The 11291-nt window shown below is 38.1% G+C and overlaps 1 protein-coding gene and 1 long non-coding RNA gene across 2 annotated transcripts in view; one reads left to right on the top strand and one right to left on the bottom strand.

Annotated features, from left to right (window-relative positions):
* The first annotated feature begins 305 nt into the window (after nucleotides 1-305).
* On the top strand, nucleotides 306-4192 carry LOC107269731. Its single transcript, XR_001538125.2, has 3 exons — nucleotides 306-500; nucleotides 3816-3947; nucleotides 4034-4192. It is a non-coding gene; the product is annotated as an uncharacterized LOC107269731 (long non-coding RNA).
* LOC107269724 (ATP-binding cassette sub-family A member 5) overlaps nucleotides 1975-11291 on the bottom strand; it is a 15851-nt gene continuing 6534 nt past the window's right edge. The window contains exons 4-23 of the mRNA XM_025087067.1: nucleotides 10676-10857; nucleotides 9796-10000; nucleotides 9626-9701; nucleotides 9369-9522; nucleotides 9115-9301; nucleotides 8902-9045; nucleotides 8661-8811; nucleotides 8509-8582; nucleotides 7978-8430; nucleotides 7545-7894; nucleotides 7071-7477; nucleotides 6723-6983; nucleotides 6379-6646; nucleotides 6104-6278; nucleotides 5702-6038; nucleotides 5344-5618; nucleotides 5123-5269; nucleotides 4460-5044; nucleotides 4024-4363; nucleotides 1975-3932 (exon numbers count right to left, since the gene is read on the bottom strand). Of these exons, the coding sequence (XP_024942835.1) occupies nucleotides 3829-3932; nucleotides 4024-4363; nucleotides 4460-5044; nucleotides 5123-5269; nucleotides 5344-5618; nucleotides 5702-6038; nucleotides 6104-6278; nucleotides 6379-6646; nucleotides 6723-6983; nucleotides 7071-7477; nucleotides 7545-7894; nucleotides 7978-8430; nucleotides 8509-8582; nucleotides 8661-8811; nucleotides 8902-9045; nucleotides 9115-9301; nucleotides 9369-9522; nucleotides 9626-9701; nucleotides 9796-10000; nucleotides 10676-10857 (4875 nt within the window). The 3' untranslated portion in view covers nucleotides 1975-3828. The remainder of the gene's footprint in view (nucleotides 3933-4023; nucleotides 4364-4459; nucleotides 5045-5122; nucleotides 5270-5343; nucleotides 5619-5701; nucleotides 6039-6103; nucleotides 6279-6378; nucleotides 6647-6722; nucleotides 6984-7070; nucleotides 7478-7544; nucleotides 7895-7977; nucleotides 8431-8508; nucleotides 8583-8660; nucleotides 8812-8901; nucleotides 9046-9114; nucleotides 9302-9368; nucleotides 9523-9625; nucleotides 9702-9795; nucleotides 10001-10675; nucleotides 10858-11291) is intronic.

Below are 11291 nucleotides of genomic sequence, written 5' to 3'. Positions count from 1 at the left end.
ACGTTCGTGATCACGTTCATCTCGGCTGAGACGGAATACGCTTTATCGACGGAGGCGATAATCATAAAATTCTACTTCTGGACTCACCGCTACGATTTAGCGCTATGCTTTTGGTATCCCCTAAAACCTCATCTTTGCCTAAAATCGTAGCGTTGTGCATCTCCCTACTCATCTATGCTAAAACCGTAGCATTGTGCATCTCCCTAGACATCTTGCCATTAGTAGGCGATACCAAAAGTATGGCGCTAAATGGTAGCAGTGAGTCCGGGAGTAGGATTTTGTGATCATTGCCTCCGTCGATAATGCATATTCCGTCGTAACCGAGCTGTACGTGATCACGAACGTGTAGTTTAGCGGGCAGAGGTAATCTGTAGCATTGAACATCTCCTACTCATCTCTGTTCAAACTAGTGATGCTTTCAGTATAACATCTATTTAGTGAGCTAAGCAGTATTAAAAATTATTGCACGCGCCAAAATCCCCAGGCTAATCAAGAAATAAGTGAGTACAATTTAAAATGGATATTTGGGGTTAAGATGTCTTCATTGTTGATATTACAGACGACTACTAACCGTCGATTTCCGTTAACGAGCAATGTTTCTCAATAAAGGGATCGAAGTATAATCTTAGAGTTTAGACTGGAATAATGTTTAACTCATTTTTATTAGTGAAAAAGCTTTCGTTAAACAACTTATTACATTCATCTGAATATCATTACACAAACGAATACGCGCTGTAAATGTCAAAGATAAATACTATTGTTTCTTTCGATTTTTTAAATGCGAGTAAGTATCTGTTACATACGTGTTAAGAGAGTGAAATTTTGCAAACAATAAGGAAAATAATGAAATACAGTTCGTTGCCTGATGTGCTTCGAATTCTCACCGATCAACAATGCAAAATGCGTTCCTCTTGTTTTACAGCAAAACAAAGAAAGAAAAATGGCGTCTAGACGAAAAATTGGCCAACTAAAAATAAGAATTATTGCATTGCACTCGGGGCACGATATAACTTTGAATTTAATAAACGATGACTTCAATAATCCCAGATAGCAAAAGTAGATCCTGAGAATATTCTGAGAATATTTCAATAGAGATATTCGTATATACCTGTGATATCCGAAAAAAATGTCCTGGTAGATCCTGCGGATATGCTGAGAATCATCGAATGTATGTCTCACATGACTTTAAGAATATCCTGAGAACATTGTAAATGTATTCTGATAACATGATACAAAATAGGATAGAGAATATATTAGAAAATATTCAAAGAATGTTCTCAGTCATACATTAGAATGCATACTGTTCATTCTCGAAATGTGTAGTAGACATTATAGGAATGAAAATTTTATATCAGCAAACATAATATTACGTGTAACGGCCCATGTTAGTTGTAATTTCCTAATCATTTCATGATGTCAATTTACCAGTGAAGGTTATATAAATAAATGAGAAATTGTATCTAACTTCGCATCACGAATATGCCATCACTGTTGTTGGTCGCCGGGAAGAGAGAGAAAATGAGGTCAGTCAAATTGACGGCAATCCAGGTAGATAGCGTTTCTGAGAAAAAGCGCGATTCACGGTCGTTTCAAAAAAATCCTTACAAAATTCGTAACTTAAATTGTATGTCTAAATGTGCTAAGAAAAGTTGCAAGGACATCAATAATGTTCTCATGACATTCTGAGGATGTTCAGTATATGTATATATCGGATATCCTATATCAGTTCAGAATATTCGAATGATATCATATGCTATTTGGGATAAATATTTCATATATATATTTATAATAATTAATAATAATCATTATAATTTTTAAATCGTCATAACTGCCCTTAAAAAATGGTATACGTATATATAATTTAATAAAATTTTTTCTGCTGCTTTCTTATAGGTTTTGTAATTGACTAAATCTTCATAGATTTACGTTATACATATGAGGGAGATTCTTCCATAAATTGCGTATTACATTGCATACGCTCAAGCACTCTTTTCATATTTTATACGTACATATATAATTGTGCAGATACAAGTATATGTCTACGTATAAAATTGTCTACGATTCTTTCCCATCAGCTTCTCCGTCCATGTACCCAGCAACGACATATTTACAAAACCAAATTCTGTTTATGACGAAGTTTTAAATTCTCACTAAATACACATGTCATCTAGAAAATGTTTAATTCAGTCCTCCAGTTGGGTATTTATATATCTTCTTGAACCATTTCTCGTCCTTCCAGCTATTTATTTTCATGGCCGATTCGAAAGACCGTACGATTTTGAAGAGCGCATGCGCGAAACACAATCGTAACCGAAACACTCAAATGTCTTTTCCATAAACGATCATTGTCGCTTTCGTGTGTTACTATCAAATATTTGGATGTTATGTATGCATATTATGTACAACCACGCTTCATTGTTAAATTTTCTTTTATATATATACATATGTATACATATATTTATATATATATATTCTTTATTATTATCGCATTTATCGGTCATCCTTTATATGAAAGATGGATTTCGAGTTGTTGGTTGAAGAGCGATATTCCATGAGAAGTATATATACATATATATTTGTATATATACCATTAAATTATTATTGAATTAATCTATTAATCCTGTAAGTAGTAAATGATTCTGATTTGAAAGGAATTTCACTCATTTGATTACGTAGGCTGATAATTAGGCTTAAGTAACGAGCTAGTTTTCTGTACCTCCAGTTTGAAGATCTTAATGTTAAGCAGGGTTAAGTTATATTAAGACTATGAAAAGTAATACAGCTTTTTTTCTACTTTGTACAACTGGCATTTGGACGCTCATTTGATTAACTATTTTATACGTAGTTTCAAAGGTTATGTCTCTTATTCGGTAAGGACTTTTCTCATTTTTTCAAAATTTCTATAAGATATACGCGTGAAAAAGGAGTGTGTTTTTGAAAGCACGTTTATTGAATTCTTTTGTTAATCGCGCCGATTATTTCGGCACGAGGTATCATCCTCATGATCGACATCGTCATACCAAAATCCTAGAGAAACTCGAGTAGGACTTTTGTATTTCGTTAACAATCCGTATATTGTTGTTGCATCTATTTACATTATAATCATCGGTTTATAATGGCTATGTATACAGTACAAATAAAAAGTCACAACATTGACTGTAAGTACGTAAAAAAAAAAAGAAAAGAAAAATGGTTGTGAGAAATCGCGACGTGTCCGGGTATAATCAATGTTCTGGACGCAGAAGAACGCAATTAGACGGCGCCTAATTACGTGCGATTAAACTCACGTGTAATCACGAAATGGTGCATTTTCGTTATTACTTATTTAACATCATCATTGTTATTAATTGTAAGTGTCCCGCGGAGACATTGGGTATTGTTGTGGATATCGCGCAACTTCGTTCTACTTCATATATGTATACATGATATGTATATATATACAAGATATGTATACATATCACACACGCACACACATATGTATTCATGTGACTGGATGATGTCGGCGAGGCATTTTTGAGATCCGATGAACCGATTAAGTTTCATCGTAGTCACGATCGATAGTGGGATTCGTAATAATAGTAATTAGTTTAATTATTTTCTTAATTATCGTAGAACCCACTTCCTCTATGGTCCCTGACCTGTCCTTGCACCATGACTCACTATTCCGAAAGCAGTATCTTTTTTCTACGAAGAACTCATCTGCAACTTGATTTGCGTAGCTCAGTTTTTCATGTACTGACAAATATAGTCACAAGAGATTGTGACTCTTTTCTTTCTTGGAATGAACTTATCACGTTACACTTTTTAAATGCTAGATTTTCCGGAAGCTCACTCCCCGCCATTGACTTCGTCGTAGTGCGAGAACTTCAGGAACACCTGCTCCAGAGTGGTCTGACTGAAGCTGTACTCTTCTATGTCCAATTCCTGCTTGGCTGTAAATTTATAACGTAAGGATGTAAAGCAAGTTGAGATACAGGTATTCAAGGTGAATTTTTTTAGTTGCGAATTCAAGTCTCTTTTCACCTTTTTCCAGTTGCGTGAAGCATTCCGCGAGTGAGTTGACAGAGTGCTGGGGTACGGCAAAGACAAGCCTGTCCGCAAAACTTTCCTCCAGCGTGGCGTCAGGGAATAATCCAGCGACGAAATCCTTAAGACCAGAAATTCTGTCACCGGAAGGAGTCGTTGGTGTGCAGTCACCACCCAATAATTTCATCTCTAGAGTGTAACCGGCGCCGTAGAGATTCTTCAAGTGTTGGGTCGACCCAATACACCTCAGTTCACCTTTGACCATGATGCCAACTCTGGAGCAGAGAGCGTCAGCTTCCTCCATGGAATGGGTCGTTAAGATAGCACCTCTGCCACCCTGTTAGGACAAGAATGTTTGGAACGTTCAGGGTCATTAAGGTGGAGTTGTGAATGTTGTGAAGTAACGTAGAAATACAATGTAAATTATGCCGACCTGGAAACTGGCCAGAATCGTATCCCACAGGAACCTCTTTGAACGAGGATCCATACCGGTGCTGGGCTCATCCATGAGGACGACCTTTGGCCCACCAACCATTGCCATTGCAAAACTCAACTTTCTTCTGGTTCCTCCTGAACATTCCTGCGTTTGTTTATCGGCATGCTCATGAATTTGAAGTCCTGACATGTAGAGATCGACGACCCTGTTAATGTCACTCCAGGGTATACCACGAATAGCTGCATAGCACTCGAGATGTTCCCTGACGGTGATGTTCTTCCATTGGGCGTCATGCTGAGGACAGTATCCCATTTTGCGAAAAGCCTCGGTCATGTGGGAATTTATATTGAGACCATCAATTTGAACTCGACCTCTAGTTGCCGCTTCATCTGCGATTATTATCTTCATGGTGGTCGTTTTCCCGGCGCCATTGTGTCCTAGCAAACCGAATACTTCACCAGGTTCTACTGCCAGGGACAGATTTCGCAGAGCCAGCTTTCTTTTAGGTGCTGGTTCTTCTTCACGCTTTGAGCAGCAGCTGCACGAGCTGGCTGTACGATTGTGATACTCTTTTCTCAAATTCTAGGTTTATTTTATTAACAAACATTATTAGTTATCGAATTTATTAATTTCTTGAGATTAGAAAATAATAACACCTACCTGGACTAGGACCACTGGGGGTTCTTGTACGGAGGAGGAAGATATAAGATTGAAGACTCTTTGCCGTTCATTTTTAACATCCGCATCCTCGTGCTCGCCGACGTCTGAATTCTCCATTATCTCTTCGCCGATTGATCCGCCATTGCGCTACAAGGTAATAATAACAGTGTAATCAACTGAATGTCTGTTTAACAATTATTGTTATGACTGTTTTAACTAACCAGGAAATATTTGAAAATGTCGCTGACATTTCCACCACTTTTTTTAATGTCCAACACGAGAAGGACGAAGAACCAGAGTGGACAATGTACAAGGAGTCCAAGTGCCATTAAAATGATTTCAGTGGTCAGGTAGTCGGACATGGATAAATGATGGCAGGCAGTATTGATAGAACACATCAAATGAACACGATCGACGTAGTAAACGGCAGCGTATGGTATATACATGGTATTCAGTAATGAAAATACCACGTGTAATGGAAATGCTGCTGTACTACCTTGAAGATAATATGAAACAAATAAAAATATAGTAATATTTATATTTAATGCTTTAACATAGAATAACGAGAGGAATACTTACCGAAACCCAACATGTCAAGGATCATAACGAGAATGAACGGTATCAGTCCAAAGAACGTAGCAATATTAGGTAATATACTCTGAGCGGAATCCATTTTGTCGAATATGTAACTGAGACAAGTGGAGAACAAAATGGACGAGGGACAATAGAGCATTAATAAAACTCCAAGAGTTATTATTGCTGGAGGTTCTTGGAGAGAGGGAACATCGAAGAGGAAGATGATACCAAGAATGCAGAGACTGATGAACGTCATTAATGCGGCCAAAACGATAAAGTATGTCAGAAAATACATGGGGAACGATAAACCATTCACTCTCAGTTGATTCTTTGCTTTTATCTGGAACGAGGTAAATTCATAATGAGAACGAAATTGCATAACTTTGTTAATGTGTTGATAATTACCTCACGATCGTAGACCATATCAACGGCTAAAGTTATGGGAACAAGGACAAAATGCATTCCAATGAAAATGGAGGAGCTCCCTATGCCAACGTTAAATTCCTGTGGCTGTGAAGTTTGTTGGAATGGATGCGTACTGACTTTAATAGGTTTGATGTCCTCGTCTTTACTGTGTAATCTAGGTATCATTAAAGTTTTGATTATATTCATTACCCAACTACTCTAAAAAATAATGAAATAGCATAGTAGTAGAACATAGCAGAGGTCTTACTACTTACCTATAGAATGCATTAGACAAGATATTCATTAAGATCGGTAGAGAATGCTGCATGGTATCGTTGTAAGTTAAAGTGAATTTCATTTTGAGTAAATTGAGATCACTGATATTAATGACCGCCATGTGTGGGGCAATAGCAAGAAGGTCGTCGAAATTTCCGTCATATTCCTCTAGAAGCTTAACGTCCTTTCTTATATGATTGATAAGTGGCGATATATCGCTGTCTGTATTATTGGTATATAATATTTTTGTCATGTTCTCGTAGGTATCTGTCAAATATCCTTCGTTAGAAGGAGCTCATTACTACTCCATAGGAACACGAGATTCATTGAAAAGTACACATACCATTGTTTAATTCGAGGGACTGCATCTTTATGTCGACGGTCTGTATTCTGTTCATATAAAGACCAAGAACTACTAGAGCTAGTGGCACTACTATCGTGAAATATAGTAATTGGATGTTTCTAAATAAACGTAAAAGTCTTAATCGTAGCATTGCATAAAGGATTTGAATGAAGTTGGGCCGAGTTTTTATGGGATCTAATCCAAGGCCGAGTATTATGGGATTTTTGTCGCTGTGCACACCGTCTGGTAGATCTCCACCGCCTGTTAATTGTGTCGATAATAATTATATACATATCTCTTATTAAATATCAATTGTTCGTTTGATAATTTACAGATTATTGTTATTACCCTTCACTTGGCCATCGCCTTGCACAGTAGCACCTTCGTTCTGCAGACTCTGATAAGAAGTGCTCTTTGATTGGAGAGACAGTGATCTGCTGAGTGCACGATTTCTCACCATCTTTTTGGATAGGTTATCCATTGTGCATTCTGTCTCCTCGTCCTTTTCCAAATGAAGAAATACTTCCTCCAGGGTTGTCATCGATACTCCATAGCTACTGATACCCAATCTGCTAGCCCTGGTCTTGATTTCTTGCTCAATGGCTGAGAATAGGGGTGCGAAATTTTCCACTGAATTGTGGGGAAGTATGAAGCTCAGTTCACGACCGTGACGTCGTGCTTTTTCGGCCTTGGATACGTGTGATGTCACCAGTCTAGATATCGCGTGCTCTCTGGCATTACCTTCGAGAACCAGTCTGAAAGATTTTATTGAATTACATTATTGTATAATCTTTGAATAATTCTCATCTTTATGATACATACGTTAAGTGATAACCAATTCCAAATTTATTCTTCAAAAATAATGAACTGCCGCAGCATCTCAATTTTCCTTTGCTGATTACCGCCTTTCTGTCTGCCAATATATCTGCCTCGTCCATAAAGTGGGTTGTTAATAGTATCACTTTTCCGTGTCTTCTTGATTGTAAGAAAGACCACATCTGTCTCCTTGAGTATGGATCCACGCCAGCGGTAGGTTCGTCCAGAATTATTATCTTAGGATCCCCAATAATAGCAATTCCAACAGATAATTTCCTTTTTTGTCCGCCACTCAAGTATTTTGCAAATGTGTCTGCCTTCTCCATTAGGTCTATTCCTTGTAGTGTCTTATTTATCTATAATTATGGATTAGTTAACATATGTATAATTTTATAAACAGAATCCTCCAGATAGTTTGTAATAATAAGGTGTAACGCACTTCCATCTCAACCATGGCTCTTGGAATTCCTCTGACAGCCGCAAAAAATTCCAAATGCTCTCTTGGGGTCAACAGATCAAAGAGGATATCATGCTGAGGACATACGCCTGTCATGCTCCTAATCATTTGCATATCATTTGAATCCCTGACGTCGTATCCAAAGATCAGTGCAGTCCCAGCAGTTGGAGCCGTCAGTCCCGTCAGGATATTGAAGAGCGTCGTTTTTCCGGCTCCATTGTGTCCCAAAATTGCGGTTATCTGACCTTCGTAAATCGTCAGGTTAATCCCGTTAACAGCTTTGATTTCCGGTTTGCAACACTTTTGATAAGACTTGTACAGGTCGACGATTCTGATGGCTTCTCGACCTTTCATCTCGCGAACTACAGGTTCCACATCGCGATTTGCTTCCTCGCCAGGAATGAATGAATTTGATTCCCCGTTTGAAGACGGTGCCTTAAAATAACGCGCGTCAAGATTAAATTATTAAAAGTTATATCGTCTGATACTTTATGGTTTGTGATTAATATTTACTCTTTGAGCTTTTCGTTTGCACCAGAATCCACGAGTGAAGCAAAACCATGGACTTCTCTTTATCCCGTATTCGCCTGACAAAAAAAAATGTATTACAGCACATTTCTTTTTTATATTAGTTTATCATTAAGAGTAATAAGAGTTAAGCGTACTTGGTACAACAGAATCCAGATAGTAGGCTATGCATGCATATAGAAATATATCCAGAGTCATCATTATCAAGCTACCACCAAACGGTATTCCACCTCCAGACCAAAGATTATCAAAATTCACTCCTTCACCCTGAAGATCGAGAACCAGGGCCTGTGGAATTTTTTACATATAATACATGAATCCAAGTTTATTTTATTCCTGACCATAAGTGCTAATAATCTTGATCTTGCTAATATTCACCTTATCCATGGCCAATGCTACGCCTGTTGGACTTAGAAGAGAAACGACCCAGAAGGAAATGGAACTGGAGTCAGCGACAAAAACTTGTATGAAGTACATCAGACTCAATATTGTCACAGCGAAATTTCCTAGGACACCAGCAGTCTGTAAATATTTTTTATTATTAATATTATGCTTTTAATAATACTTAATTTTCATGTCATGTCAATTTACCCGTGACTTGTCGAAGAAGGGAGTGATCATGAAGGCGAACATTATAACAGAGAAACTGTAGAGAACAACTAGAAGAAATATTGGGAGAAAGTGCGTATGCTGAAACATCTGTAGCGTGAACAGCAAGATAACAGCAACAGCTGAGAGCAGCAGGACGAAGATACCGTATATGATGAACCAGGAAAGCCTGAAAGAAAATGAGAATTTAACCTACCGACAGATTTTTGGAATCGGTTAGAAAATCTTCCACCAACCAGAACACAGAATCTTTTAATCCCATTATCTTCATCCCCTCTTTGATTTTATTTTCCTTCTCGCCGACAATAAGTATCAGAAGATACGTGATGAACTGAGATAAAGCCAGTACCATATAGAGTGGTATCACCACTCTAAAAGCTAGCATCCAATCTACAAGAGGATGGCTCTTAGTAAAATCCATTCGCAAACTATCGTTTATCGATTGAGCATAATTTTATAGATAAATATTTTCAATTTCTTTGCAAACACTCACTTGCTGTATAAGCTTCTTTGGGAAACATTTCAAGCATAACATCAGGCACTGAAATATTCGTGTTTGCAATATCCAGCTAAAATCAAATTAAATATTACATAATTATAAATTCAATTTTCTATTGCCAACATGATTTTTATATAGCTGCCATAAAACTGTCTACAAATTACCCGTATTTTTGTAGTTTCTATCAGCATTTGAAGAGCCATAAATCCGGAATAGATGTAATTGTTTATCGGACATGATCCTCCGGTTTCTATCGACAGGACACCACCCATCCAGTGGCTGGTGTTCTTACGACAGGTAACCGGAGATGAGAAGTTTTCCGTAGGTGATGGAGGTGATGGATAAGAAGGATTCGTTCTTATTTCGTATCTGAAAAGTAATGAAAGTAATTAGTCAATGCTATAGATAAGAAAGCAAATAAAGTAGAGAATTTTAGACAACATAAAAGTGGAGTGAATAAATGCAGAGTTGGATAATGTGTATAGTGTCGCAAAGCAGCAGTAGTAGTTCAAGTTAAGCGCCGGAGCAATAAGGTGGAATAAAAATAAAATGAATAAAAAATCTTAAAAATTTTATCAACTGAACTCACAGAGAGATAAATGTGAAACAGAGTACTCTAGTGTATCGAGACAAAGGAAGACACGAAACACGAGAGAAAAAAAGTAAAATAAATAAAGAAAAGTAAAATCAAGACTCAAATCAAGATGTGCGAGAATAGTTCTTCCAATTGACGTCAGTGGGATAGAACGAGTAACTTTGTGAACTAAGTATGAAGAGGGATGAAGAAAGAAAATTACGACTTAGCACGGAGAGACCTGAGAGAGTGAGAATTAACACCCTTGGATCTTCTACTCGTAATTAAAATCTCGATTAATGTGGCTATTCAAAGAAAAGGGGTTAAATAACAAAGACACTGCATTCAAGAGATATAGTCATATACAAAAGGAAATGAATTAATAGTGCTTTTTTACGTATTTCCTAAGGATTGGTTACTTTGACGTGTCTGAAAAAAATTTATAAATTCTATTAGACATAGAGACGTACGATAAATTATGGGATATTGGCTGTGGATTTCGAAAAATGACAGCCAAGGGTATGCTGTAGGGCTCCTTCCAGTATGCTGCCTGTAGATCGTCCTTGGTTTCAAAGACCATGAAATTTAAGGGTTGCTTCCCCGAATTTTCCGGCATCGACTGCCAGAGGTTGTTCATTGCGGTAAGGAAATTCTGTAACAAGATACAATTTCATTGACTGATATGTAAATTTCAGCAGATGAACTCTCATTAGGAGGGGGGGGGGTCCAAAGCTCTGCTCAGAAGCTACGCTCTCGGGTTGATTCGTACAGTTATGTCAAGGCTCTCGTAAGATTTCGTTATTGTTTAGTTGAGGTCGAGGTGCTCGAATCTGCCGTGGGGAGATAGTCTCGACGTACCGAGTTGCCCGGCAGAGGAGAGTACCCGACGGAGACGTCTCCACGGACCGGCAGGAGCCCGGGTGAGATACCGGCGCCCCGCTGGAGACGGGCAAAGGGCTGTAGAGCGGGCGGAGGGAGTTTTGATACGGTTAAGGGCAGGAGAGGAACCTCCTGCCCGAGTTGAGGATGTGGTGCCCAGCTGACGTCCGATGCCCTGGGGAAGCGGCCGTGGAGGATCTCCAGAAG

Source organism: Cephus cinctus, unplaced genomic scaffold, assembly GCF_000341935.2.
Source record: "Cephus cinctus unplaced genomic scaffold, Ccin1 Ccin1_scaffold0689, whole genome shotgun sequence".
NCBI lineage: Eukaryota > Metazoa > Arthropoda > Insecta > Hymenoptera > Cephidae > Cephus > Cephus cinctus.
The sequence above is the reverse complement of the archived record's forward strand: the minus strand, read 5'-3'. Positions and strand labels throughout refer to the sequence as shown.